The sequence below is a fragment of the Ziziphus jujuba genome, chromosome 8, assembly GCF_031755915.1.
Source record: "Ziziphus jujuba cultivar Dongzao chromosome 8, ASM3175591v1".
NCBI lineage: Eukaryota > Viridiplantae > Streptophyta > Magnoliopsida > Rosales > Rhamnaceae > Ziziphus > Ziziphus jujuba.
Window position 1 is genome coordinate 8,724,557 of NC_083386.1, and position 25,412 is coordinate 8,749,968.

General features: G+C 32.6%; 5 protein-coding genes across 8 annotated transcripts; 3 read left to right on the top strand and 2 right to left on the bottom strand.

The window, feature by feature from the left end:
* Positions 1 to 2,714: 2,714 nt before the first annotated feature.
* On the top strand, positions 2,715 to 8,275 carry LOC107413035 (uncharacterized). The gene is made up of 14 exons (XM_016020886.4): positions 2,715 to 3,074; positions 4,807 to 4,918; positions 5,360 to 5,472; positions 5,544 to 5,666; positions 5,753 to 5,925; positions 6,033 to 6,108; positions 6,563 to 6,649; positions 6,799 to 6,879; positions 6,977 to 7,009; positions 7,154 to 7,207; positions 7,309 to 7,350; positions 7,603 to 7,681; positions 7,775 to 7,845; positions 8,022 to 8,275. The coding sequence occupies exons 1-14, from the start codon at positions 2,892 to 2,894 to the stop codon at positions 8,118 to 8,120; spliced, it is 1,326 nt and encodes a 441-aa protein (XP_015876372.2). The 5' UTR covers positions 2,715 to 2,891; the 3' UTR covers positions 8,121 to 8,275.
* A 636-nt stretch (positions 8,276 to 8,911) lies between these two features.
* LOC107404068 (organelle RRM domain-containing protein 1, chloroplastic) lies at positions 8,912 to 11,864 on the top strand. Its single transcript, XM_016011015.4, has 9 exons — positions 8,912 to 9,408; positions 9,499 to 9,596; positions 9,862 to 10,102; positions 10,193 to 10,290; positions 10,374 to 10,439; positions 10,656 to 10,745; positions 11,116 to 11,184; positions 11,275 to 11,381; positions 11,548 to 11,864. Exons 1-9 carry the CDS (start codon positions 9,035 to 9,037, stop codon positions 11,662 to 11,664), a joined length of 1,260 nt encoding a protein of 419 aa, XP_015866501.3. The 5' UTR covers positions 8,912 to 9,034; the 3' UTR covers positions 11,665 to 11,864.
* A 784-nt stretch (positions 11,865 to 12,648) lies between these two features.
* LOC107413237 (protein SUPPRESSOR OF K(+) TRANSPORT GROWTH DEFECT 1) lies at positions 12,649 to 17,063 on the bottom strand. The gene is made up of 9 exons (XM_016021135.4): positions 16,838 to 17,063; positions 15,878 to 16,581; positions 14,910 to 15,015; positions 14,119 to 14,317; positions 13,746 to 13,814; positions 13,597 to 13,671; positions 13,378 to 13,476; positions 13,125 to 13,280; positions 12,649 to 12,910 (listed from the first exon to the last, which is right to left on the bottom strand). Exons 2-9 carry the CDS (start codon positions 16,344 to 16,346, stop codon positions 12,785 to 12,787), a joined length of 1,299 nt encoding a protein of 432 aa, XP_015876621.1. The 5' UTR covers positions 16,347 to 16,581; positions 16,838 to 17,063; the 3' UTR covers positions 12,649 to 12,784.
* Positions 17,064 to 18,141: 1,078 nt separating this feature from the next.
* On the top strand, positions 18,142 to 20,276 carry LOC107413241 (GDSL esterase/lipase At5g03610-like). Of its 2 annotated transcripts, none has more exons than XM_060820006.1 (5): positions 18,142 to 18,300; positions 18,445 to 18,639; positions 18,895 to 19,172; positions 19,376 to 19,694; positions 19,846 to 20,276. In XM_060820006.1, the coding sequence occupies exons 1-5, from the start codon at positions 18,150 to 18,152 to the stop codon at positions 20,040 to 20,042; spliced, it is 1,140 nt and encodes a 379-aa protein (XP_060675989.1). In that variant the 5' UTR covers positions 18,142 to 18,149; the 3' UTR covers positions 20,043 to 20,276. The 2 variants fall into 2 exon arrangements, with proteins under 2 accessions (XP_060675989.1, XP_060675988.1); XM_060820005.1 differs by having other exon boundaries at positions 18,143 to 18,324.
* A 43-nt stretch (positions 20,277 to 20,319) lies between these two features.
* On the bottom strand, positions 20,320 to 25,112 carry LOC107413233 (uncharacterized). 3 transcript variants are annotated; one of them, XM_048469413.2, is made up of 8 exons: positions 24,893 to 25,109; positions 24,253 to 24,639; positions 23,263 to 23,754; positions 22,966 to 23,115; positions 22,706 to 22,804; positions 22,537 to 22,602; positions 21,988 to 22,433; positions 20,320 to 21,006 (listed from the first exon to the last, which is right to left on the bottom strand). In XM_048469413.2, exons 2-8 carry the CDS (start codon positions 24,281 to 24,283, stop codon positions 20,398 to 20,400), a joined length of 1,893 nt encoding a protein of 630 aa, XP_048325370.2. In that variant the 5' UTR covers positions 24,284 to 24,639; positions 24,893 to 25,109; the 3' UTR covers positions 20,320 to 20,397. The 3 variants fall into 3 exon arrangements, with proteins under 3 accessions (XP_048325370.2, XP_048325369.2, XP_048325371.2); XM_048469412.2 differs by having other exon boundaries at positions 24,253 to 24,652; XM_048469414.2 differs by lacking the exon at positions 22,966 to 23,115 and having other exon boundaries at positions 24,253 to 24,652; positions 24,893 to 25,112.
* Positions 25,113 to 25,412: the final 300 nt, after the last annotated feature.

Here is a 25,412-nt window from a genome sequence, read left to right on the forward strand (position 1 = left end):
TTACATTCATCATTACTTGTAATTTTGACAAGCACGACCTTAGTGTTTTTTTTTTTTTTTTTTTAAAAAAAAAAGAAAAATATATATATTTGCACACACACATATATTTGGTTTCGTGTTGTCAAAGAAAAACATTTCCATGTTGAAGGAATTTTCTTTAAAATTTTTGTTACTCCATTAAGTTATGTTATGGTTGAAGCTTGGAATTTCTAAAGTTAAAAATAAATAAATAAATAAATGAGGAGAGAAAGGATTCTTCAGAAGGTATTTGACTATTGGTAAAGTTATATATTGTTTCTCTAAAAATTTTATGTTTTTTTTTTTTCTAAGCTACGTTACCAAAACATGGCAGAGAACGAAGCCTTTTATATTGTCTTTAAATAGTGAAAATTTTATTTTATTTTATTTTATTTTATTCTTGGGGATAAAGTACTGGGTGAAACCCAAAGACAAATCATTATTCATTACCGAGAAAATAATTATTTTACCATCGGGATTATCCATAAGGATTGAGGACATTGCTGAAAGTTAATGTCGTTATAATTAATTAGTTTTTATCAAATTACGTTATAAACAAGGAAAGCAAATTTAATGTTGGAATGGTGCTTTATTCGATCAACTTGCGCCTTATTAAAATTGCGCAATCATTTGAATTTTATCTTATTTGGACAAAGAATCTCACGCTATCAGTATATGTTTGCTTACCTAAACAAGCAATCATGCATGATATTTAAGGTAAAATAACATTTTTTTCCCCTCTTGAATTATAAGGACATTTTGTATTTTATTTTTTACACTTAAAAACATTTATACATTTACTTCTTGACCGATTATATATATATATATATATATATATACCTTAACCATCCATTTCAACATATAAATCAGTTCAAATTCGCCCTATACAGTATACACATCATGTAATAACTGATTTTATAAAAATCTAGTTGTTAAGATTATATAATCATGGACTTTATCTTAATAGGAAACAAAAAAAAACAAAAAAAATTGAAGAGGCATATAAAAGTTATCTTAATTTGGATGCAAAGTACCAAAATAAAAAATAATAATAATAATAAAAAATTGTTACACATCCGAGAATATGAACTTTCACACTTGGCAGCCATGTGGCAACGTGGGGCCCATATGCTATTACATGGATTATATGAGGAAGGTTGAAAGAATCATTGATGTGAAAAAAATTTTAATGCTTCCGGAATTCATACTTCCACCATTAATATATGAGTGGGATCTACATGAGATTTCATTTATGTATTAATGGTAGGGAATATGAACTTCGATTGTATTAAAAAAATTTCTTATCAATGCATTTGAAATGCAATTGGATATTGTGAATGCCCATTTGGGTTCTACTTCATGATTTCCATTGAACGATGGAATTAATTTATCCATGTAAAATATTGAAGTTATTAGCCACCTTTTATCTCCAAAAGTTGTCGCATATTCGCAACCATTTTTGTCTACTGCACCACCATAGTTAATTATATTTAACAATGTATGGTGTTGAATTATATTTTTGTATTGTATTTTACTATATTCATATGAAATATAACTAACTCAAATATGAAATTCAAAATGATTCGTTAAATTATTTTGTAATCTATTATTAAATTTATTAATCCATTAAAAATATTTAAAAATTTAAAAATTCAAATTTAATTTAGATTTTAAATACTAAAATAATATTTTTTTAAAAGAAAATCTTACAAATAAACTTTGTTTGTTTTTGAATTTTAAAAAAAATTAAACTAAAAAATAACAAATAAATACTCGTTTAATAATAAATTAAATAATTTTAATATTATAAAATTTGTATATTACAAAAATATCATTTCTTAATAGGTTTAATAAGTTTATAGTGTTTCACTAGTTAAAATTTATAATTTATTAGATTTTATTAAATGATATTGATAAAGATTCAAAACAATATTATCTATCTAAATTCATAAATTATTGTAAAAATTCATATCGTGTGACATTTTATTAGATCTATAGTTAATTTACGATTGTTAAGTTGTATATATAAATATGACACATATATGCCAACTCAAATCCACTTCACTCCCTCCCTAAAGTAGAAACATCTCTTGTCCAAACAATCCAAAATGTAGCAAAAAATAAAAAAAATTAAAAAAAATAAAATAATCATATATGCGTACAGTAGAGTGTTACCGATAAATAATTAATTTTTTACTTCACATTATCAATGAAATTGTGATATTTATTTATTGCCACTTGTGCTGTTATAAGTCTACCATAATGTTTATAATGGATTACACAATCCGATCACATGTAATTTATTAAATACAACTAGTGAATAATATGTGATTGATTGGATATTTTAATTTTAATTTGGGGTACTTGTATATGTAGCAAAATTATTAATTATGTTGAATATATACATGTTAATCATAATATTGGCAAAAGCACTAGATATAAAAGTAGAGAAGATGTGAAATTTTTGAAGTGATACTAAATTATGTGAAATATTAAGGAAGAAGGGTGAAATTTGAGGAAGGTGTCGACGTGTGGTGGAATTATACAAAATTTACAAATAGTAGAAAAGAGCACGAGCAAGGCCATGACATGCCACACGACGATCAAGCGCCAACACGCGCATTGCCACTACCACAGCTCGAACTCCACAGGACCTCCCGCTTTTTCTCTTTTATAAAACCAAAAGCTACCTTTCAATTTTATTGCCACCTCCATACCTTCCCTTCTTTCTTCTTCTTCTTCTTCATTTTACTTTTCTTTTTTTCTTAATCTATATACATGTATATATATAATTACATTTGTTTTCTGGGTATTTATTAGGAAAAAGACAAAGTGAGTTAAGGTTGTTGTAGACTTGCAGTTTGTTTGATCACATGGCTTGGAAGAATGGTTTCAGAGAGCTAAGGCCTCTGCTTCATTTGCTATTTCCACTCTGCATACATTGGATTGCTGAGGAAATGACCGTCTCTGTCCTTGTTGATGTTACTACCCGCGCTCTTTGCCCTGGCAACTCTACTTGTTCCCAAGTTATTTATATTAATGGCATTCAACAAACGGTAATTAATGCAGAACTCTTCCCTTTTTTTATTTTTTTCATTTTTTTATCATTTGGTAGGTGGGAAAATGGAGGGATGGAAAGGTCAAGGGTATTGTTAGTTTTTAATGTTTTCTAAGGACCCATTTGGTTTGGAATTGAAATAAGATTGGAGACTGATCATATTTTGTGGTTTGGTTGAAGTTTTGATATCTGTATTTGGAATGAATTCTTCATTATGTTCAACTAAGGCTAATTTGACTAGGCTTTGGTACTTTGGTTAAGAGTTGAAGGATCGATTCTGAAAATGGGTTCGTCTTTATTTTTGGTTAATTTTCTAGGGTACCAAACAATTTTGGTTTTTGGTTTTCTGGAAAATGTTAGTCTGTTTTTTAAGTGAGAACATATGCTGTGTTTATGAAAAAAGAAAAGAATGAAAAGAGTGTTGCATGATGTGTAATTCTTGAGACAAGTGCTGATCCTTTTGGTGCCATTGTTAAAAAACAAAAATAATCATCAATTCTTTCCTTGGTTCTCAATTTCATTATAAAACTTAATGAGGTCTCAAGTGATTCTTCAATAGATATGGATCTTGCATTTTTCTAGTTGTTAACTTTATTGCTTTTATATTTGGGAAAGTTTTAGATTTTAATCCTGCTCATAAATTGAAAATCCATGAGATTTTTCCTGAATTTTCCTAGAAAACAAACAAAATTTGCATGCTCTGCCCATCATGAATTATTTTGAAGTTTGTCTGGAAAATATTTCGTGGTATACTGATCTGATAGTAGGTAATATTTAAAGATATCTCATATTGGGGATGGTGCAAAATTTTTGTTTTTAGTCAAAGTGGATCATGCAATTTGATATGCAAACTAAATACTATTTTTATATTTTTGGGTCAAAAGTTGTCACCATGAATAGTTTTGTTTTTAAAGTATAAAAGCAAAATTGTGGCACTTATTGTCTTCAAACCAATAGAGAGCTGACATAGTGAAAACTGAAAAGGACATATTATGTGTAAATGTTTTGAAACTTTTGTTATGACAGCTAATTTGGATATACAAATAGTTTTGATTTTTCCTATTTGTCTTTTTTCGAACATCGAAGTCAACTTCATTAGGTGAAAAATTTTCTGATATTTACTGTTGATAGATTTATGTATTATGAGATGCAAGAAGTGTATAAACAATTCATCTTTGAATTGCGTGGTAAACTACTGCTCCTATAACCTGTTCCTCTTAGATAAATTAATTTCTCTGAGAATCTATGTGGAATATTTGATCCTGCTAGCATCTTTCATGAGATTCAAGATATACTTACAGGAAGCTTTCTGTTATTTGTTCTGAATTCTTTATGAATCCCATAAGCAGAGAATCAGAATCAACGACTGGCAAATTTGCATGATAGGATAACATGATGTTGGCCAAAATGACACTCACAAGCGCGTGCTTACTCTGGCTTGCACACACGTACACACACTTGTATATATATATATTTATATATATATTAAATAGGGTAGATATCTAACTTCTACCAAAAGCAAAAGAAAGAAACGTAATTGAAAATGATGATAATAATAATAATAGTAATAATAATAATAAATGCCCATTTCAATGACTATAAAAATATGTAAATAGGATCATGATTACGATTGATGATTAGGAAAGATAATAAACTGAGATGTTTCTTTAGCTTGGTTACGTTTCTTTACAATAAAAGATTAAGTTTTGGGCATTTATTTTTGTTGGTAGATTGTTGGAGTTTTCAAGATGGTGGCCCTTCCACTTCTTGGTCAGCTTGCTGATGAGCATGGGCGTAAACCGCTGCTCCTTTTCACCATGACCGTATGCATATTCCCTTTTGGTATGTTCGTATATTCCAAATTCTTCTGGACATATATACATAATGCTGTGAATAATTTCCTTCTATATTGCTTAATGTGGATATGAATACCATAAAATAATTGTTTGCTAATGCTGTCATTGGTTCTTTTTATTTAAAAGGTAACATTAAATGTAGTTTATGGAAGCTGCAATCACACTTATTCGCTTACAAATTAGAATAGGTATACCTGATATGTTAGCTATTTGTCTGCTTCACATATCAAGGTAACAACATAGACATAAACTCTAAATTTTACTTTCTGTTTCATTAGTTTATAAGATCCTATGCCTTACAAAATTAAGATATACCTGTGTTTTATTTTATATATCTGTGCCTTTGGATTAAATATATAACGCCATGCCTAGGCAATGTCTTTTCTACTAGTTTATTCTATTTCTGTGTTCATGTGCTCGGTTGCAGCATTGCTTGCCTGGAATCCCTCTAAGGAACTCGTGTACGCTTACTATGTGCTTCGAACGATTACAAATATTTTAACTCGAGGGAGTATTTTCTGCATTGCTGTTGCTTATACAGTAAGTATCTCTTTGAATCAATATGAACATGGATACAAATATTGGTATTAACATTTTCCTATCACCTATAGGCAGATGTTGTCAGTGAAAGCAAGAGGGCTGCACTATTTAGTTGGATCACAGGTCTCTTTTCTGCATCACATGTTTTAGGAAACGTGCTTGCTCGTTTCCTTCCGGAGAAATATATTTTCATGGTACACAGCCATAGTCTGCATTCGTTTTTAATATTTTTATCCTTTTCCCCATTAATCGTCCTACTAAATAGGCCTTTTTATTTCAGATTGCTATTGCTCTCTTGAGCCTTTGTCCAATTTACATGCAACTGTTCCTAAGTGAGACAGTTGAACAATTTCCTATTAGCAACAAAGACCCATCTTGTCTGACCAAGACACTTAATGTCGTACATAAACGGTACGAATCAATGAGAGATGCTGCAACATTAGTTATTAGCAGGTAGTTTTTCTCTTAGCTATTAACTTCATGTTTCTTTGTCTGCTTGGAAATTTTGTTTAAAAATAGCATTTAGATTGAGACCTAAGAGCTCTCTTTTTGACATGCAGTCCAACTCTTAGGAGTATAGCTCTGGTTTCCTTCTTCTATGAGATGGGAATGTCCGGCATCAGCGGTGTTTTACTGGTATATTTCCCATTACTTCAATAAAGAGAACACTGCGGCTATCTATATCATGTTATCCAATATGATTCGTTTGACAAGTTTAATTGTCTTAACAGCAAATGCTTTGAGCTATTTTCCATGGCAAAATTTGGCTCTTGCTTTATGCGAAATAATAATTACAGTTTACATCATTCTTTGGTGCACAGAACAATTTGGATACAATTGTTACTGTTATGATATATACTGCTGATAAAATGATTAGCAAATTCTCTGGGCCCCATCAAACATGGGAGAACTGATTAGTTTCACTATACACGTTGCTTTAAAAGGATGTTTTGTTCAGCTTTAAAATCGTAATGTTTTTATCACATGATATAGCAATTCTATCTTTGTAATTGGTTCTGATGTTTCATGAAACATAACTTGTTTCCTGCTGGATTCAGCGAGTTTAAAAATTATATACCTACCTGTGCAGTACTATCTAAAAGCTGCATTTGGCTTTGATAAAAATCAATTCTCCGAAATACTGATGTTGGTTGGAATAGGTTCTATTATTTCTCAGGTATGTTCTCTTCTAAAGCTTTTTAAACCATTTAGAAGTTTCCTTTGATTCCATTGTGAAGAAATTATGTTCAGGTTGAATGGAAGATCTTTGGTATCTCATCTATTTCACTGAATGTAATATATTTTGGCTTTGTGATTTGCTTCCAGATGCTGGTGCTTCCACTACTTAATCCTTTGGTTGGAGAGAAAGTAATATTGTGCATATCCTTACTTGCATCAGTAGCTTATGTGAGTGTCTCATTTCAATTTGTTCTAAAATCCCTGCTTCCCCTGCCTTTCTCTAAAGAGGAATAAGAAAAAACTAATTAACACTTAATTCTGACAGGCATTGTTCTACGGTTTGGCTTGGGCAGCTTGGGTATGCACTCTTATATACATGATTTGTAAAGTTAAACCAATAACAAGTATTTGTTTCTTTCAAAAGGTTTCTTAAATGGTTTCAATTGTGTTACATGCGTATAGATATTGCAATTATAATGAGAGTAATTTTGACATAATGTAGGTGCCATACTTGAGTGCCTCGTTTGGTGTCATTTATGTTCTTGTGAAACCTTCGGTAAGTAATATATTTGTCAAGTCTCCCTTCTACCTATTAACAATAAGGGCATTCATCTTTGGTTATGCAATAACCTTTTCCTTTACATTCTTGATTTGCAGACTTTTGCAATCATTTCAAAAGCATCAAGCTCAACTAATCAGGTATGCAAATAAAAATAAATAAATAAATAAAATTACATCATAACTATGGTCAATTTTCCTTGATCTTTTCAACTTTGCAAAAGTTGAAAAGTTTTTTTGGATTTTCTAATCTTGTTGTTGAATGGAAAAACAAAATGCATCATAAACATCAAATTTTGCTGTATAAAATCCAGAACCATTTATATTGAAGATCTTCCACTTCCAATTATTTGTTACACTTTTGTTCCTATTTCGTTGTTTGCTTTGACACAGGGTAAAGCACAAGGATTCATAGCTGGGGTGCAATCGATAGGAAGTCTACTATCACCACTTGTAATGAGTCCATTGACTTGTAAGTTGGGGTGGTTTAGTTTCTTTTTCAAGTGAATTTTGAATCATTTCCTTCATTTATTGACTTAACTGGTTGAATATTGTGTTGGATCAGCACTGTTCCTGTCTAGCGATGCCCCTTTCAACTGCAAAGGTTTTTCCATAATATGTGCATCCTTATGCATGGTAACCCCTCTTTCTCTCTCTTAATTGGTCTAATGCTATAGGTTTTTTTTTGTTTTTAATCATGTAGTGTAATGTGACAACATACTAAGGTGTTCATGTCAACATGCCTGTTATTATAATATGGAGGATGAAATCTTTTTTTCTCTCTTAATGACAAATATGTTAAATCTTCTCAGGTAATATCTTTTTATTTCGCTTGCATGATCAAATCTGACAATTGCTTGATCAAAGATTCAGAAAATGAAATCGAAGCACCGCTTCTGAATGAGGATTAAATATGTATATGTATGTCCTCAGTATAGTTTTTAAGTAGTGTTGCCAATGCAAGAGGGATGCTGTGTAAATATTCTGCATTCCTCAAGTTTTGTAAGGATGTAATTTGTAATAAACTTTATAATCATTCAATTTTTTGCTCAGGAAAATTTTGTTATTTTTAACGTGTTGCCTGAAAACACCTGCAACCTTTTGAAACTTTGGGTTTACTGAAAAACATAAATCTACTTCAAAAAAAAAAAAAAAAAAAAAAAAAAAAAGAGAAAAAAGTGAAAAATTTTGATAACCAAGCTGAAGAGAAGGATGTACCAATAGTTGGGCTTCTTATAAGTGCATTTCTATTTAACTGGGCTGCTCTTGTGACTATGCTGCGTTGGGCTTCTCCGTGAAGCCCATTATTGTTGAGTATTTTTTTTATTTTTTATTTTTTCTTTTGGCACAATGATTTTTTTTTTTTCTTCTTTTCATAGATTTATTCGGTCTTTATTACACGAAATAATAAAAAAAATATTTTAGTTTTAAAACCGAACAATTTAAAAATGTTCGATCAATTTAAAAGTGATTGTTAACTTTTATTATTTCATATTTTTATAAGTAGCAATAATTTCCTCTGGAAAAAAAAAAGTAGCAACAATTTAACAACTTTTAAATATAGTATAATATGAAAAGAATAATATATATTTTTAATTTTAATTGTTTAAGCATTTCAATTGTATTTTGTTTAATTTGTAAAATATCAAAAAAAAAAAAAAACACTTTATTTTATTTTATTTTTGAGATGACAAGTAGGCCAAGGACCAAAATATCAAACACGCAGAGAGATTAAGCTATAGATATCATTTAGAAGCAGACTGTTGAGCAGAGCAGAGCTATCGGTCTCTCATGAAAACCATAGAAGTAGAATACAAAGGAAACCATGGAAGTTCTCTCCAACTCAGCTGGAGTTATCATTTCAAAACCTTTATCTTTCAAGCCTCAAAAAACCCATAAACAGCAAACGCTCTCTGCCAACTTCAAGAAGTTCCCCAATTCACCAAACAAAAATTACCCTTTCGATCTTTCTTCTTCTTCTTCTTCTTTGAATTCTTGCATTACTAGGGTCTCTACCAGAACATCTGCAACTTCAACACCAACAACAGCGACAGCTTCCACTGCTGGTGTTTCTTTATCTTCTTCACACACTGACAACCGCCATTGGATGGTCCTCATGAAGGCTCCTCCACAAGGGGTCGATTCCAAACCAGAGGTTATAGATTACTATGTTGAGACCTTGGAAAGAGTTTTAGGCAGGTGGGTATGTTCCAAATTTGTAACATTATGACTGAATGATTATTTCTTGGTTTTGGCTTTGAAATTCTGCTTTGATAATGGTTTATACAGTGAGATGGATGCTCAAATGTGTATATATGATGCTTCTTGGGATACCCACTTTGGCTTTTGCTGTGACATTGATGCAGAGACTTCTCTCAAGCTCGCTAGTATGTTTCTATTTTCTGTTCATTGTACTTCATTTCCATTGCAAAACCATACTTTTTGCAGTATATATATGTGTCCATATATACAGCTTTTTTTTTTTTTTTTTTGGTTTGTTTGTTTGTTTGTTTGTTTGTTGTTGTGTTGTGGGAAAGGTCCTTTAGATTGTCTACTAGGAATGAAGTTTTATCTATTTTTGTCATTGTTGTTTATTATGATTAATTCTTTTGTTTTTGGTTTTGTTTTTTGGTTTTTGTAATTATCTTGTAGGTTTACCTGGGGTCTTATCTGTGAGGCCCGATCCAGATATAAATTCTTTGAAGAAGGATTATAATTCTTCAAATGTTCAGTTAGGACATCTATATAACCCACACATTGGGAATACTCTTTTGTTTCCCCTGGGGAACACTAAACATTGGCTTGTTAGAATGGAAAAGCCAGGAGTTGGGGTTGTTACAAAGGCACAAATGGCTGATTATTATGCTCAAATACTAGCCAAGGTCTTAGGGAAGTAAGTGCAACTTTTTTTATTACTGATGTCGTTTGCTTCTTTCAGCACTTTGTTTCTCTTACCCTGAAAGTGGAATATTAACTTCTGCAGTGAGAAGGATGCGCAAATGTGTATATATCACATTTCCTGGCAATCCAACTTTGGTTTCTGTTGTGAACTTGATGAGGAATGTGCCCGGGAACTAGCTGGTTAGCATTTGATTTAAATTTCTATGCCACACTGGTGTAATAATATCCTTTGCGACCTAACAAGAAACCTCTATTATGTGTAGGTGTCCCTGGTGTTTTATCTGTTCAGCCAGATAAATATTTCGAATCAGAGAATAAAGATTATGGAGGTTTGTTCCTCTTTCAAACTAAGTCTTTCTCATATTAATCTATTGTTCTTACACGTGTTTCGTATATTTTTCTATTTTGACTGTCTTTTCTCTTTATATTTTTTGAGAACGGAAAATCAGCTGTGGTTTTATTTTAGTGTTTTTTTCAGATTATATTTATTGCTTATCATTGGCCAGTATTTTCCATTGATAATCAATTTTCCTTTACTTTTACAGGTAGTAGCATTCAAACTCCTACAGATGTGTCATATTCTGCAGAAGCAAGTCAAATATCCCCTGTGGAAACAAAGAAACTCTTTGTGACTGGTAAATTGCAGGCTCGGTTTTCCTTTTTAAGATTCATGTTTATTTATTCCATGATATGTATTCTCATGGTTGACATTGTTGTTTTGTTTCTCGGGTTGGTTTAAATAAAGTAATTCTCTATGGAAACCAATCAAGTTCTGTGAATCTGTTTGTGCCTCATCTCATTAAGTCCATTCCCATTTGGGGAAGAACAGATCTACACTTGGTTGAAGTTTACATTGTTGAAATTTGTTTTTGTATGTTCTTGTAATATGTGTATGGTTTCTCCTCGATAGAACATTAGTTCAAAATATCCGGACTTTCTTCAGTCTCAGTGACTAATTTTTTTCCTGCTTCCAAAATCAATTCACAACCATTTATTTTGAAACAGGCTTGTCGTTTTATACATCTGAGAAAAGCTTGCGTGCAGCATTTGAGAGTTTTGGTGAGCTTGTTGAAGGTATACTTATGTTTTCCTTTTCTTTTTCACTGCTTTTGTGTTCATTGTGCAATGGCTAAGCTCAAGCTGATGGAAAGCTTTTCACAACAGTTAAAATAATTATGGATAAGATTTCTAAAAGGTCGAAAGGTTACGCCTTCATTGAATACACCACGAAGGAGGCTGCTGGCGCAGCGCTCAAAGAGATGAATGGCAAGGCAAGTTTGAAAGACAGTATTTTTGTTTTCTTACTCTGCTGAAATTTGAGCACAAGTCCCTCTCCTTCATTATGGTTCAGCTCTATTGTATTTAGAATGGATAAACAAACCCAATGCTTCATCAAGAGTAAACCTTAAGTCAATTTTTTCTTGATGGTGCCTGCAGATCATTAATGGCTGGATGATAGTTGTTGATGTAGCAAAGAGTAGCCCTCCAAGATACAGTCGGGGCCGAAGGAGAGATGAAGGTAGTCCAACAAGAGATATGGAAAGAGGAAGATAGATTTTGACATACTGAACTTTGAGCAGCCTCTTCCTAACCAGATTTGTCCTGTGAAGAGCATAGAGAAATTTGCACATTTATTTTTGGTTTTTCAAGGATCAAGATTTTAATCACTGCCTTATTTCAATTCAATAAATGTAGTTTAGTTGGTAGAATATCTTCCATGAATGAAATCAATAGAATAGAACAATATTATGCTATATTGGCATTTCACCCTAACCATTTAAGAATAAGCGTGTGGAGTATTGTAAATCTTTCTTACCTTTACTAGGGCTCATTTTTAGTAAAGATCCTACCCTAATTTGCTTTGGTGGTTTAGTATGATTTTCATGTGTAGTTTAGGCAAAGTTTGTGCTAAACCTTCGCCTAAATTATTGATTGTGGAAAATAATTGTTTTCTATCCATATATATAGAAAAAAAAAATGCTAAAAATCCCAGATATTAGGATTTTATTATATTATTATTATCAAATAACATAACAGTATTGATTGTCACTCCGTTTTTTTTTTTTTTCCTTTTATTATTATTATTTTTATTTTATTTTATGTTTTGTTGTTCTTATTGATTGTTATTTTACAACGTAAATTTTTTGTTTTTAATCATATATCGAGGAAACAACCATCTTTCATTTGAAAAATATTAATATTTAGCAGCGCCAAAATTTGAAATCTCTTATATTTTCGTTTACATATATATATATATATATATAAAAGAATTAAAAACTACATAAATGTAATTCCATTTTAAGACATAACTATCTTATTGCAATCGCTATTTCCCTACCCTTGTATTGGAGATTTTGCCATTTGCATGGCTGCCGCCGTTTGCTTGTCTGCAAAATAAACTTTTATGGAAAACATTGGCCATTGGCCATAAAGAAAATGATTTGGGTAACATCAGTATAATATCATCATCATGAACACTGTACAACATCCAAGAGTTTCTCAGCATGTGCATATAGGATCTTGCAAAGGCTATGAGGATGACATTATAATATATATGAATATATATATATATATATATATATATGTATGTATGTATCCATGAATTGTAAAATATATAAAATATACAACATTGCGCACTGCTAGTGATTCTTGAAGTCCAAATCAGAAAAAGCAATCAACCTTCCTCCCCGAACTCATTTGTGAATCTCTCATGCACCTCAAGATCAGCTTTACTAACAGTTGGTTTTTGTCTTTGAAGTACCTTGTCAAAATCTGCTCTTGTAATAGGTGGTGGCTGGATCTGCATTCAATAATCCCCAATGAGTAATTATTCAGTTGGTTATCAATTCATAAAAGTAAATTTTCCTTTCACAAACAAGCAACATCTATGCATATGCAGGAGCCCCAACATTTCCTCTGCATTTAACATTCATCCTATTATCCAATTATTTTGTTTTTTATTGATTACTGTTCCATGAAACACAAGCAGTCCTTAAATTTCTTACAATTCATACCTTTGAAGCAAGGCCTTTTGCATCAAGTTCCTGCATAGTAATCTCAATAGCTCCTCGTTTAGTAGATTCACAAGGGACCCACATGCCCTTAGAGGTCTCTCTGAAGAATTTAGCATCCCGGGTTTTACGTACAGGTTCAAATAGCACATCCTTAACCTTAAATGAAAGAGAAAGGTTTAAATGTAACAATTTCTATCCATATCAGTGAAACTAAGACATCCATTTCCTTATGAAAGTGAAAACGAAAACTTACACAGACAGAGATATCAGAACCAGAGAATCCTTCTGTTTTGCGGGCCAAATACTCAAAATCACTTTCAGTTAAGTTGTTAGGAGTATCTCCTAGATGCACCTCCAGAGATTAAGATTCCAATAAGGATATTAAACTTCTCATAAGTTAAAATAGAATCAAGGACATGATATATAGAATTAGCCATGACTGATGAGTTACTCTGATTTTTTAAGACAGTACCTTAAACATGTGTTGCCTTGCCTTCACATCTGGAAGAGGGATGTATATACGCTTATCAAAGCGTCGCCGGATGGCCTGCACCCACTTTTCATTAGCCTCAGCCATAAACAAAGAGTTGTTGTTTATAAGGTTTGAAGCAACTTCCTTACCTGATCCAGAGCATAAGGAGTATTGGTTGCTGCAAGAATAAGAATCTTCTGATCATCATTCCCTACACCCTGAAATGTATAACAGAAAATTTTCAGTTCAAGATTCCAAGAAGATACATGGCAAGGAACAATTATGATATTACAGGGACGAGAGAGGGAAGAGCAAGTGAGGGAGAGAGGAAGGAAGTAGACTGGGGGTAAAAGGAATAAATACCAGAGGCCATTAAAATATACTTATAGTATCCACTTCCTATCAGCCTTTGGCTTAGATGATAACTTAAAAAAATTCACCGTCACATGCATATGCATACGAGATTTACTTTACAATGAACCTTACAGAAGTTCCTTTTCTAATTCTAAAAACACAAAGTACCTGCATCTGTACTAGAAGCTCAGTTTTGATGCGTCGAGATGCTTCACTTTCATTGCCTTCACCCCTTTGGCCACATAGTGAATCAATTTCATCAATGAATATTATGGATGGAGCACTATCACGAGCCATTTGGAAAAGATTTGAAACCAGTTTTTCACTTTCCCCCATCCATTTTGAAACAAGGTCTGATGAAGAAACGCTGCATATTGACACCAAGAATGCTTGTCAAAGCACCAAATAAGTCCATCCATGTAACAATTTTTGAGAAATAAAACATTATGTCCATAGGCAATCTGCACTTTGAACATTTCAAAGTAAGTCATGCACCCACAAACAATTTGGTTAGAAGAAATATACAGCATAACAAAGAAACAAAACCCATATCTTTTTTATGACCAAATATATATATAAATATATATATAGTCAGCTTTCAGAAGCTTTATATAAAAAGTTTTCAATAGGATAAAAAATGGTATGTAGTTCTAATAAAATGTGAAATCCAAATAAAAGTTTCAATTAAGTTAAAAAGTGTTTTCTTTTAAGAACTTCTTTGAGATATCAGATATCATTGACTTTGCCAATAACTCTTCTAAAGATTCAAATAACCTAAAAACACCTAAAAACAACTTTTAAGCCTTACAAGGCAAAGAACCTTGTCAAAAGGCATCCAAACAGGCCTAAGAACAATAGCAAATTAACAGCAAATAGAAACAGGATTTTTCCACAAGTAAACTAGCTTCTCCTCTGATATCATAGTCTAGTTGCTTGATATGTGTTGATGGATATGCTACCTGAAGAAAGTTGAATCTGCTTCTGTTGCAACAGCCTTTGCCAAATAGGACTTCCCTGTTCCAGGTGGACCATACAATAGAAAAGCCCTCCATGGTCGCCTCCTGCCTAAAACATGTACGTTACATATAATTTGCCAAAGGAAATATAGAAAACTTTAAGATCCCAGGTTTCAAAATGAATGGAAATATGTAATGATAGGTTGCATCCTAATTTAGATAATTATTCAAATGCTGTATTCATCTTCTGCCTATTCTTGAAGCATACATTTATATTGTTGATGGAAATGGTAGAAAAATTTCTTCTATTGAAATATAAAACATCTATTCAGGCATTCTATATTTCATTAAGACAAATTGTTTCTGCCAATGAGCAGGAAAGTACTCTGACTGCTTCTAGGACTAATTGAATTCGTCAAAGTGATGCACAACCAGGAAAGAGAAAAGAGAAAGAGAGAAGGATGAGAAATAGATCAAAGAGATGAGAACTAGACGAAGGGATATGACTCAGATGACTGGGATGACAAGCAGAGAGAAAAATCAGAGGAAGGAAATTAAATCAAACCAAATACCAATAGCCCTACCTAAGTAATTAATGCAATCTCTAAGAACAGACAGAATTTAGAAAGACAAGTACAGGAGAATAGTTTGACGAAGATATCATTGAGATCAGTAACTCTGTCAGAAAGAAATTAAACTACAAAATTACCATGAATTATGCCTGTCATCGTTTACATTTAAGCTGTAATCATATGATAGGGCTGGACGATGCAAACTTGGGACAGAATTTGTTCTAATTGATTTCCATGTTGAATTCATGTTACCTGTGGTATGACCTACTAATGTTTTCTCTCTATCATTCTCGTCATGAACAATAAATCTATCAGCAAATTAGAAGCATAACAGGATGGACCAGAAAACCAAAAGCCAAAAAGAACCAAGATGCAAACATCACCATCAGAAGTACTAACCAGTGAAAAATTGTGGAAACTTAACCGGCAATATGACAGCCTCTTGCAATGCCTGCTTTGCGCTCTCAAGGCCAGCCACATCATTCCACTTCACATTGGGTTTCTCCCTAATTATAACAGAATCAAGGCCAGCCCTGAGCTTTTCCAGTTCTGGATCCCCCCCTTCTTTCCGTTCTCCACCCTTTGACTTCGGCGATGCAGTGGCTGCAGCATTACCATTCGATGCAGGCCCACTGCCGCCCCCACTATCAAGAATGGCTCTAATCTCCTCTGCCCTCCTCAAATATTCACAAAATTTCTGAGTGATTGCTTCCTTAATCTTGGGATTTTTTTCATACTTCAAGTGGGTTTTGAAGTACTCTAATGCATTCATATAGAGGGGAAATGCCTTGCTGTAATTTCCAGCATCATCCTCCTCAACTGCCTTCTTCACATACTCAATTGCATGCTCCTTAAAATTGCTATACATTTTATGATAAAAAATACATATAAAATCTAACCCAAAAACACTTTTCCTCTATAGTCTTTCAGCAAACCAATACCAAGCTTGTGAGTTCAAAAATATCTTGTATATATGTAAAGTTGTACATGCACTCAAATCCCTCAAAATTTCATATTTAACCCAAAGTACAATAAACCCAATAGTATAAAACCCTCACTTATACTATAGCTTGAGATCACTGAGGCTTCAAGTACAATAAAATCTGTAAAACCCACCAAAAAAAAATTAAAAAAATTCAAATTTATAACAAAACTAATCATAAAATTTCAATAGTAGTCAACTTTTTTAAGAATTAAAAAACAAAAGTACGTATCATGCTTAGAATTCGCTGAAAAGTTCACAACCCAATACCCAAAAACATAGAAAAGTTCCAAATCCATACACCTTCAACAAAGTTTTCCAAAATCAAAGTTGGATTTCAAGGATCAAGGAATAATTAATTTGTAAAACAAACAAACCTCGGATTTGTGAGCCTGGAACAACTGAGATGGGAAAGGGGAAAAGAAGAAGCTTTTACTTCCTTCGGCGCTGTGCTTTTTATGACAGTGAGATTATTATCTCTAGAGGAAACCAACTATTGGATGTAATGGATGTTGGGTCGCTTTCGAAGCATGACAAACAGAGCCTAATTGGCGAAGAAAATACACAATACGAAGGAAAATAGCCGCCCCAAGTTTTTCTGTGTTTCCCTTTTTTTTTTTTAATTTTTTATATATATATATATTTTATTTTTAATTCTAGCTTCTAATTATTTGTTAATTAAGCTACTTCCGGTTACCGTTTGAATAATATGAAGTTACCGGCTTTTTTACCACCACTGTATTTACTATTTACCAACATAATATTATTTTATTGAATTATAAGGATTTATTTTTATCTCTATTTAGTTTTTATTAATTTTGTTGGATTAATTTTTTAATTAATAAAATAATACGAAATTATGGCCATATAATTGGTGCCTTTTTATTTTGGTTATATTGATATTTAATATAGAATGCTATAATTATCAAAACGTGAAAGTAGATTTAAAATGTTAATTTAATAAATTATATAAATTATACTTGTAGCTAGATAAATAAATCTCATAAAACAATATCACACGCAAATATATTTGATAAGATAAAAATTAAAAAAAAAATCCTAAAAATTTTCTGTCTTATATTGGTGTCCTTTGTCTATATGACCAATAAATTTGCCATGTCTATTTCCCCCAAAAAAAAAATAAATAAATAAATTTTTGTCTTGTAGTTAACGTTGTTAGTTTCCTTCTTCAACACAATAAACATTGATAGTTTTTTGTTGTCTTTCTGATTTTTTATTTTTATTTTTATTTTTTATTTTGTAATTATCTGGGGAAATTCAGAATTATTGTTAGAGGGTACAGGAACCTTCACAATTCACTTTGCGAATATAATAATGGACTCAAGTTGCCAGAATTTATATTCTTTTTTTTCTTTTTTTTTTTAATTTTAAAAAGGGTTGCCAGAATTTACTTCCCAACATAAGTACTCTATATATACTTGCTTTGTTTTGTATGTTTAGTGTTATTTTTCTTTTCAATAATATTTAGTATTATTTTTGTTAATAAAAATATTTAGTGTTAGCTGAAACATAATTAATTAATCATCAGCATTTATTATATATTTTACTACCTCTATCCACAATGATGGATATGTTTTATAACTTTATATATGTATATATTTAGTCTTATGTGGACACAATCAATTATTATATCCATCTATATATATATATATATATAGAAGGTAGTTGATGCCATTTTGGACCTTTTGTGCCCCGAATCTCATTCACAATTCACCTGGTTCCTTGTTCTTCTTCCAAATTTGCTTATACTGTTCTGTCCTATTGACGATGGATAAACAAACAATCATATTCATCTCTTTCTGTTGCTTTCTATTTGCAGGTATTATTTGCTTTCTATTTACAGGTATTATACTTTACATTTTTCTTGTTCTTATAAGTAATATCTATATATATATATATATATATATACATTACATTTGTTTCCTTAATATAAATATGTTTTTATTTTTGGTTGCATAAGCAGAAGGTGGTGCAAGAAGGACAAAACTTGAAGGTCACAGTGGCTCTGTAAAGCTGTTTGTATTTGGAGACTCCTATGCGGATACAGGCAATAGTAATAAATCTTATGCTGTCTCATGGAAACAACCTTACGGAATTACTTTCCCCAGAAAACCAGCCGGCCGCTTCTCCGATGGCCGTGTGCTTACTGATTACTTAGGTACACATGTAGAGCTATTTCTATGTTTTATTACCTGTTGATCAATGGAAAGGAGACTCAAATTTCTGAATTAAACCCTAACCAAAATTCTGGTTATTAAGCATTAATGTTGCATATTCCATTTTATCAAGTACTTATATTATTATTTTTTTTTCATTATATTTGTTTCTTTAATGAATTGAATACCCATATGCGAAATAGATATATAAACTTTGTATTTTAATTTTTTTAATTTAAAATGTTTTTTGGATACAGCTTGGTCTTTGGGCATAAGATCTCTGGTTCCATACACAAGAAGAGGAGATGTGGAGAAATGGGAAGTACAAAATGGAATGAACTTTGCATATGGAGGGACAGGTGTTTTCAACACATTGGAGAAAGCTCCAAATATGTCTACCCAAATCAGCTTTTTTCAACAGCTACTTCAACAAAAATGGTATACCAAACAAGACCTTAACTCCTCCATTGCTCTTCTATCCCTTGCTGGCAATGACTATGGCACTTTTGTTGTTAACCATGGCAACAACCCAAAGGTGAATGGTTAAACTAGCTATATGATTATTATTATTATTATTATTATTATTAAATATTCTAACATTCCAAGGTCTAGATCTTACATATGGTAGATCATCTTCTGCTTCTAATTGCTGATACAATAAACCAAATATTTATTTTTTGGTCAACTAATTATTAATTATATTTATACTTGTGTCTTGTAAACATGATTATTATATAGGATATGTCAGACTTCAGCAAATTAGTAGTTAACCAACTTGCTGACAATATAAAGCAAATACTGAGCTTGGGGGTGAGAAAAATAGCAGTTACTACAATACATCCATTGGGATGTTTGCCTCAGATAACTATATATTCATCTTGGAACTCCTGCAATCACGATTGGAACTTGCTTTCAAATTTTCACAACCAACAACTTTGGCAACGAATGCAAAGTCTGAACAATACTCTTCAAACTGATCAGAAGAAGAATGTAATTGTTGTTTTGGACCTCTATACTGCTTTTCAGTCCGCGTTTGCAAAGCAAAAGAACATCACAGGTAAATCAATTTGTATACAAAAATAATACTCATCACTAAAGATGAGATATCGATCATGTTAGCGACAAAAGGCAAGAAATTTGAAAGCTTGATTTTATAATTAATAAATTTTAATGCATCATTAATATGGATCATGGTTGTTTTGTTGCAGGAAATCCACTGAAGCCTTGTTGTGTTGGTATAAGTAATGGATATGGATGTGGGAGTGTTGATCAAAGTGGGGCAAAGAAGTACAGCGTATGCAAGAATCGGGAGCTGTCTTTCTTCTGGGACATGATTCATCCTTCACAGAAAGGCTGGCATGCTGTTTATTCAGAACTTCAACCTTCTCTTTACAAATTATTTTAGCTACAAATGTAAGATATAGCAGGAGCATTTACTAGCTCCATCAGACTTGTATTGAATGCTTAGCACCCTTATCACCAGTAACAAGCCATTTGCATGATAAACATAAACCGTCCGACGGAGGCAGGTACATCATTACTGCATAATATGTATATGGTCAAACATCCTTTTATCTTTCTGGCTATAACGTTTTGGATTGCAATGGAATCTCAAGTTTAATCAAAAGGAAATTATCAATTATGCGTGTACATTTTATATAATATCATCTACAAAACAAAAGAAAAAAATAAATACATGTACCATTCATGTTGTTACAATTAAGAAATCTGTCAAAGGAAAATACATAATACACACATTCCTAATTCCAGATCTGAACATTCCTGTCAAAGATGCCCGCTCCGTATGTGGAAGCGAAAATCTCAACTAGAAGAGGAAATTGCATCATTACAAACAAGGTGACTGGAATGCTAGCAAGAGAAATGACAGGAAAGAAAATCCATGAATATTTGTCTCTAAGCACAATGAGAAGTGTAGCACCAAAGGCTATCATCATGGTTGCAATAGAGAAAAAGAGGGTGGAAAGACCAATCATCATCTTCTTAGGCAAAGAGTTTAAGAAATCTTCTTCTGCATATCTTGACGTAAGGATGCCTAAAAACATTAACACTGAGGTTGTGGAGGAAAAAAGTGAAATAGCATCTGATATTATGAAAACCATAAACAGCTCTTTATTCAAAAATATGGGCACACCAGTATCTTGATTGTTTCCTCCGGGAACTGTAAAAGCTGCAGCAAACATGATGGTAACAATGAGAGCACCCACAACTGTACAAGAAGTTGCTGTCTCTTTCATCCATTTTTCTCCCTCAGTCCTCAAATCCTTGTGGTCTCTAGTAAACATTTGGGCTGGTGTCAAACTTGAGCTTTTGTGCTCTATAGTCCAAGGAGTCACAATTGACTCCACCTCCTATATTTTTGTTCATAAAATAAATAAATAAATAAATAAAAAGGAGAGAAAACCAAATGTCATCACAACTTTATCAATTAAATATTATTTTTTTAAACGAAACACAACATGAATTTTTGTGTGTGACAATCATTTGATTTACATGTATAATAAATAATTATCTTGGCTACTAATTATAAGAATTATGTTGTGTGGAGATCAATCATTTATTCTTCTTGTTTTCTCCCAGTGGTTTAGTTTTTCTAGGGCAGGGGTGAGGTTAGTGGGCTAAGAGTAACTTTTTTTGAGTTTGGTCCTTCTCAAGGTTCACGAAACCTTTAAGAAAAACTAGACACATATTGGAAGTCAAGTATCTCCATACCAAAAAGAAATATAATTAGGAGATTTAACTTGAAAAGTTCATTTGAAGACTGGCAGGACCTTCTTCATATGAGAGCTTTTAGAAATATTAAATGCTCTGATTCTGTCAAAAAAATATCAAACTTAATACAAGACTACAAGTGGGCTTGACCAGCACGTTACACTAACACACACATAATAAACCCTAAACACTTGAGCACTAAACTTAATACAGAAGCAATATACACAGTACATTATATAATTACTTATATGTGCTATTAATATCCTACCGATAATCATTCATATGTTTTCTCACAATTCATGATCAAGGCAAGTTTTTCGTATGTAATTTTCATGACTGTATACATTTTCCTAAAATACATCAGAAAAGATGTCAAAAACCAGTTGGAGCAAGAAGCAGCTTGAAAAAAACTCTTGCAGAAAACATGCAAGAAGACCGATTTAGAGAAGTCAGCCTAAAAAACTTTGTGCATTATGAATTTCAACGTCTGAAGTACTTAAAAATGCCTTAGATGTGCCAAACCTATGACGTGAATGGATATTATTTTGCCCAAGATAAGATTAAATATACTAAAATAAACTAATAACTAATAAGAAAAATACTAAGTGAAGAGAAGCGACCTTAAACCATTGTAATTCTCTCTGCATTTGTAAAGCTGCTCCAGAAATTTTATTAGGTCCAGAAATTTGATTAAGTTGTGGATCAGGTGCCAACATTCCAGCCAAATGCAACATGTTGTTTCCATGCCTATCTATAGCGGTTGCAGCTGCTAGTTTTGAGTCCAATCTATGTATAAGGTTAAAAACGTTTGCTTGGCGATTCAGGATTGCACGCATAAATATGTTCCTCCACAACTCATCACAGATCTCCACCAGCTCTTGATTTGCTTTTAGCATACTTATTACAAACTCGACATTCCCTCGATCAACAGCTCGAAACAGAGCATCATATACAAAACAAGCTTCCAATTGGATTTCATCCAAACTTGTTGTCGTTGCACACATTTGGTGTACAAGTTGAAAGGTTTGAACATGGACCAATTTCATATCATATAAAAACTTAATCCCTGAGTTGGTAACAAAACAACTTCAGCTATTGAATGTTTCCAAAAGAACAGACAAATTAGTAGAAGAAAGTAGATGAAAAAAAAAGAAGATTAAATTTCATACCTAACATTTTAAGAAATTTCAATGCCAATCCTCGGAATGACCAAAATTTGTGATGTGAATCCTTCTCTGTTAAATATGTACAGAATTTACGTTGATATACTGTGTGAACTAACTGATTATACATTACATTAGTATGTCCGAAAAAGTGCAGTCCAAATTGTAAACATACCTGGAGATCCGATGATACTCATGTTATCGGTGAGCAGACGTATATTGTTGAGTTCTCTACAGCTATCAGTGATGGCACGAGCTGGATCAATATAAATACCTATGAAGAAGAAAGGAACTCAATATTTAACATTATAAGCTATTTCTCATAATTAAGAATATTATTCAACCATGGTTGACAGTGTTAAAGAGAGAGAGAGAGAGAACCCAAATAAAGGCATATATGATTTCAGTATCTAAAAGAAGGTATTAGGCACCAACAGTCATATATCCATTTTTGCCAAAATCTGAGCCTGCACCCACTGAGAAATGCAGAAGCTAGATTTGCCAATGCATAGATGGGGGGTTTCCCAAAGCGGTCTACAGTAACAGCCAACCGTGGGCAATGCTTGAGCAGTTCCCAAGCAACATCTACATTACATAATCAAATTATCAACAGTGATAGCACTAAACAGGTAAAACTAGAGATATCAAATCAGCTTATCAAATTCTGGATCCATGTCAGTAAAAACAGTGTCACACAACAATAGTAAAATGTAAATTGACACAAACTCTCACCGAAACTTCGCATATATATAGCATTGCAAATGAGCGTAGCGCCATCTATGCCATTCTGTGGCAATACCAGATTATCAAGCGGTGTAACAGTATAAAGATACCGACCCATTTTCGTATAACCATAACGAAAAGCCAGTGCAGCAGGAAGCATGTCATTGACATGAATGGTAAGGATTTTGGTATTCTTTCTAACCATGCATTCAGCTATTTCAATGCTTGCATTATACGTAGCTGCTATTGCAAGAGCTGTGAAACCATCTACGTCTTTTATTTCCAAGTCTTCTTCATACATTTTATCCACCAATGTCTCCACCATGCTCATATGCCCATTAACGGCCGCAACATGAAGAGCTGTCCTCCCTGAATATGTAATCCTTGCTCTAACTACATCAGGATTTCTGGTAATGAACTCATTTGTTGCCTGCCAATCACCACTCCATACGGCATTGTAGAAGGGCTCGATTAGATTGAAGTCCTCACTTGAAATAGTCACTGCAAAATAATCAAAATAATAATAATAATTAGTTATGACCAAAAGCTATCCTTGTTTGTTTTATTTTAGTTTATTTATTTATTTTTTTATGGGAGGCCAAATGCCGCATTTACTTTCTACATTTGTCCTCCCAAACTAAGAAACACCTTACTTACATTGCCTCCTTAAGCTAAACTATTGCTATCTTGTTAGAAGAAGAATCTGAAGAATCTGATTCTTTGCTGACTAAACAAGAACATTACTATGCTAGTCTTTTCCGAGCCTAAGAACTAAAATTTATCACAAAGCTATTCGTCTTTCATTGGGCTAGTTAACACTATATGGGCCTATGATCAAGCCCAATCTACCAGCAATTAATTAATTAATTATTATTATTTTTCTCTATCCTTCTTCGCTAAGACTCAGGAGAGAGATTATGGATTATCAAAAAATAAAATAAAATAAAATAAAAAGAGAGAGAGAGAGAGAGAGAGAGAGAGAAATGGTCTGCTGCTAACCTTCACTTCTTGGCGATTCAGAGCTCTTCATTGTTTTGGCTCTGAGAAGCTGTGGCTTGAACTTGGAAGCCAAAGTCTTCCAAGCAATTTTGGCAGAAGTTATATTTCTAATCACTGAAAAAGCATCTGGCCCACAACAAATCTGGATGGCATGGAGAGCAGCAGCATTCTTCTTCCTTCAAGCTCTGTATTCAGCTCCTACTCTGTCACTATTTTCATCAACATTTCCATGATCTGCTGGTTTTGGAGGTTCATCATTGGACTCCACAATATCCCAAAGATCTTTCGCCAACAAATAGGTATGAACCCTAACACTCCAATCCGCATAGTTCTCTTTGTCAAGAACTTCTGGAACAATTCTTTCTTTTTCACTACTACTCATGGGATCTGCCTCAAAATACTTCAATTTTTGCATAACCAAAACATAATACCAAAAAAAAAAAAAACAAAAAAAAACAAAAACTTTTAGACGAACAGAAATTTTTTTGTTAGAAGTAGTGAAACATATGCTGCAGCAAAAGTTTTTTCCAAAAAATAAATAAAGAATAACTCAAGCAATTATATATTACTATATAGAAGTAATTTTGCAGATAAAAATTGGAAATGAAAGTAGTGAGAGAAAGTAAATGGAAGTTCTTACATTTTGTACCCCAAGAAATATTCGAGCTGGAATGGTGGAAAACAATCAAATCTCAGATGGATATATAGGAAGATAGAGAAGTGTGAGGTGAAAGATGGAGACTGTATAGAAAGTTGGAAAATGGTTTTTTTTCTTTTGAAATGTGGCTTGGCAGAATTGCATTTTGTCTGATTGTGTTTGGTCGGTAAAAAGCAAGGTGTGATGACTAATAATAATAACAATAATACAAAATAATAATAAACAGAAAGAGATAACGGAATGTGGAAGCCTTTGCCACCAAGCAAAAAAAAAAGAGGTTACCGGAATGTGGAAGCAAAAAAAGAGGTTACCGGAATGTGGAAGCCTTTGCCACCAAGCAAAAAAAAAAGAGGTTACCGGAATGTGGAAGCCTTTGCCACCAAGCAAATTTACTGTTCGGACTGAGACACATTAGTGGACGTTTTTCCGTGATGAGATGACAATTTAAATTTTGTATTGGAAAATCTTTGGCAATGAAAATAAAATATAAAATTATATTGAT

Excerpts from the sequence above, each read along its gene's own strand:
- LOC107413233 (XM_048469413.2), bottom strand. The coding sequence starts at position 24,283 with ATGAAGAGCTCTGAATCGCCAAGAAGTGAAG. Across the intron at positions 23,116-23,262 it reads TATATATATGCGAAGTTTCG|ATGTTGCTTGGGAACTGCTC; the intron begins GTGAGAGTTTGT and ends TATGTAATGTAG. Across the intron at positions 22,603-22,705 it reads GAGTATCATCGGATCTCCAG|AGAAGGATTCACATCACAAA; the intron begins GTATGTTTACAA and ends CATATTTAACAG.
- LOC107404068 (XM_016011015.4), top strand. The coding sequence starts at position 9,035 with ATGGAAGTTCTCTCCAACTCAGCTGGAGTTATCATTTCAAAACCTTTA. Across the intron at positions 10,103-10,192 it reads CTAGCCAAGGTCTTAGGGAA|TGAGAAGGATGCGCAAATGT; the intron begins GTAAGTGCAACT and ends TAACTTCTGCAG. Across the intron at positions 11,382-11,547 it reads TCAAAGAGATGAATGGCAAG|ATCATTAATGGCTGGATGAT; the intron begins GCAAGTTTGAAA and ends TGGTGCCTGCAG.
- LOC107413035 (XM_016020886.4), top strand. The coding sequence starts at position 2,892 with ATGGCTTGGAAGAATGGTTTCAGAGAGCTAAGGCCTCTGCTTCATTTG. Across the intron at positions 4,919-5,359 it reads CGTATGCATATTCCCTTTTG|CATTGCTTGCCTGGAATCCC; the intron begins GTATGTTCGTAT and ends GCTCGGTTGCAG. Across the intron at positions 6,650-6,798 it reads TAGGTTCTATTATTTCTCAG|ATGCTGGTGCTTCCACTACT; the intron begins GTATGTTCTCTT and ends ATTTGCTTCCAG.
- LOC107413237 (XM_016021135.4), bottom strand. The coding sequence starts at position 16,346 with ATGTATAGCAATTTTAAGGAGCATGCAATTGAGTATGTGAAGAAGGCA. Across the intron at positions 15,016-15,877 it reads GTTTCCACAATTTTTCACTG|GCAGGAGGCGACCATGGAGG; the intron begins GTTAGTACTTCT and ends TACATGTTTTAG. Across the intron at positions 13,815-14,118 it reads AGCTTCTAGTACAGATGCAG|GGTGTAGGGAATGATGATCA; the intron begins GTACTTTGTGTT and ends TATACATTTCAG.
- LOC107413241 (XM_060820005.1), top strand. The coding sequence starts at position 18,150 with ATGCCATTTTGGACCTTTTGTGCCCCGAATCTCATTCACAATTCACCT. Across the intron at positions 18,640-18,894 it reads TGTGCTTACTGATTACTTAG|CTTGGTCTTTGGGCATAAGA; the intron begins GTACACATGTAG and ends TTTTGGATACAG. Across the intron at positions 19,695-19,845 it reads AAAGCAAAAGAACATCACAG|GAAATCCACTGAAGCCTTGT; the intron begins GTAAATCAATTT and ends GTTTTGTTGCAG.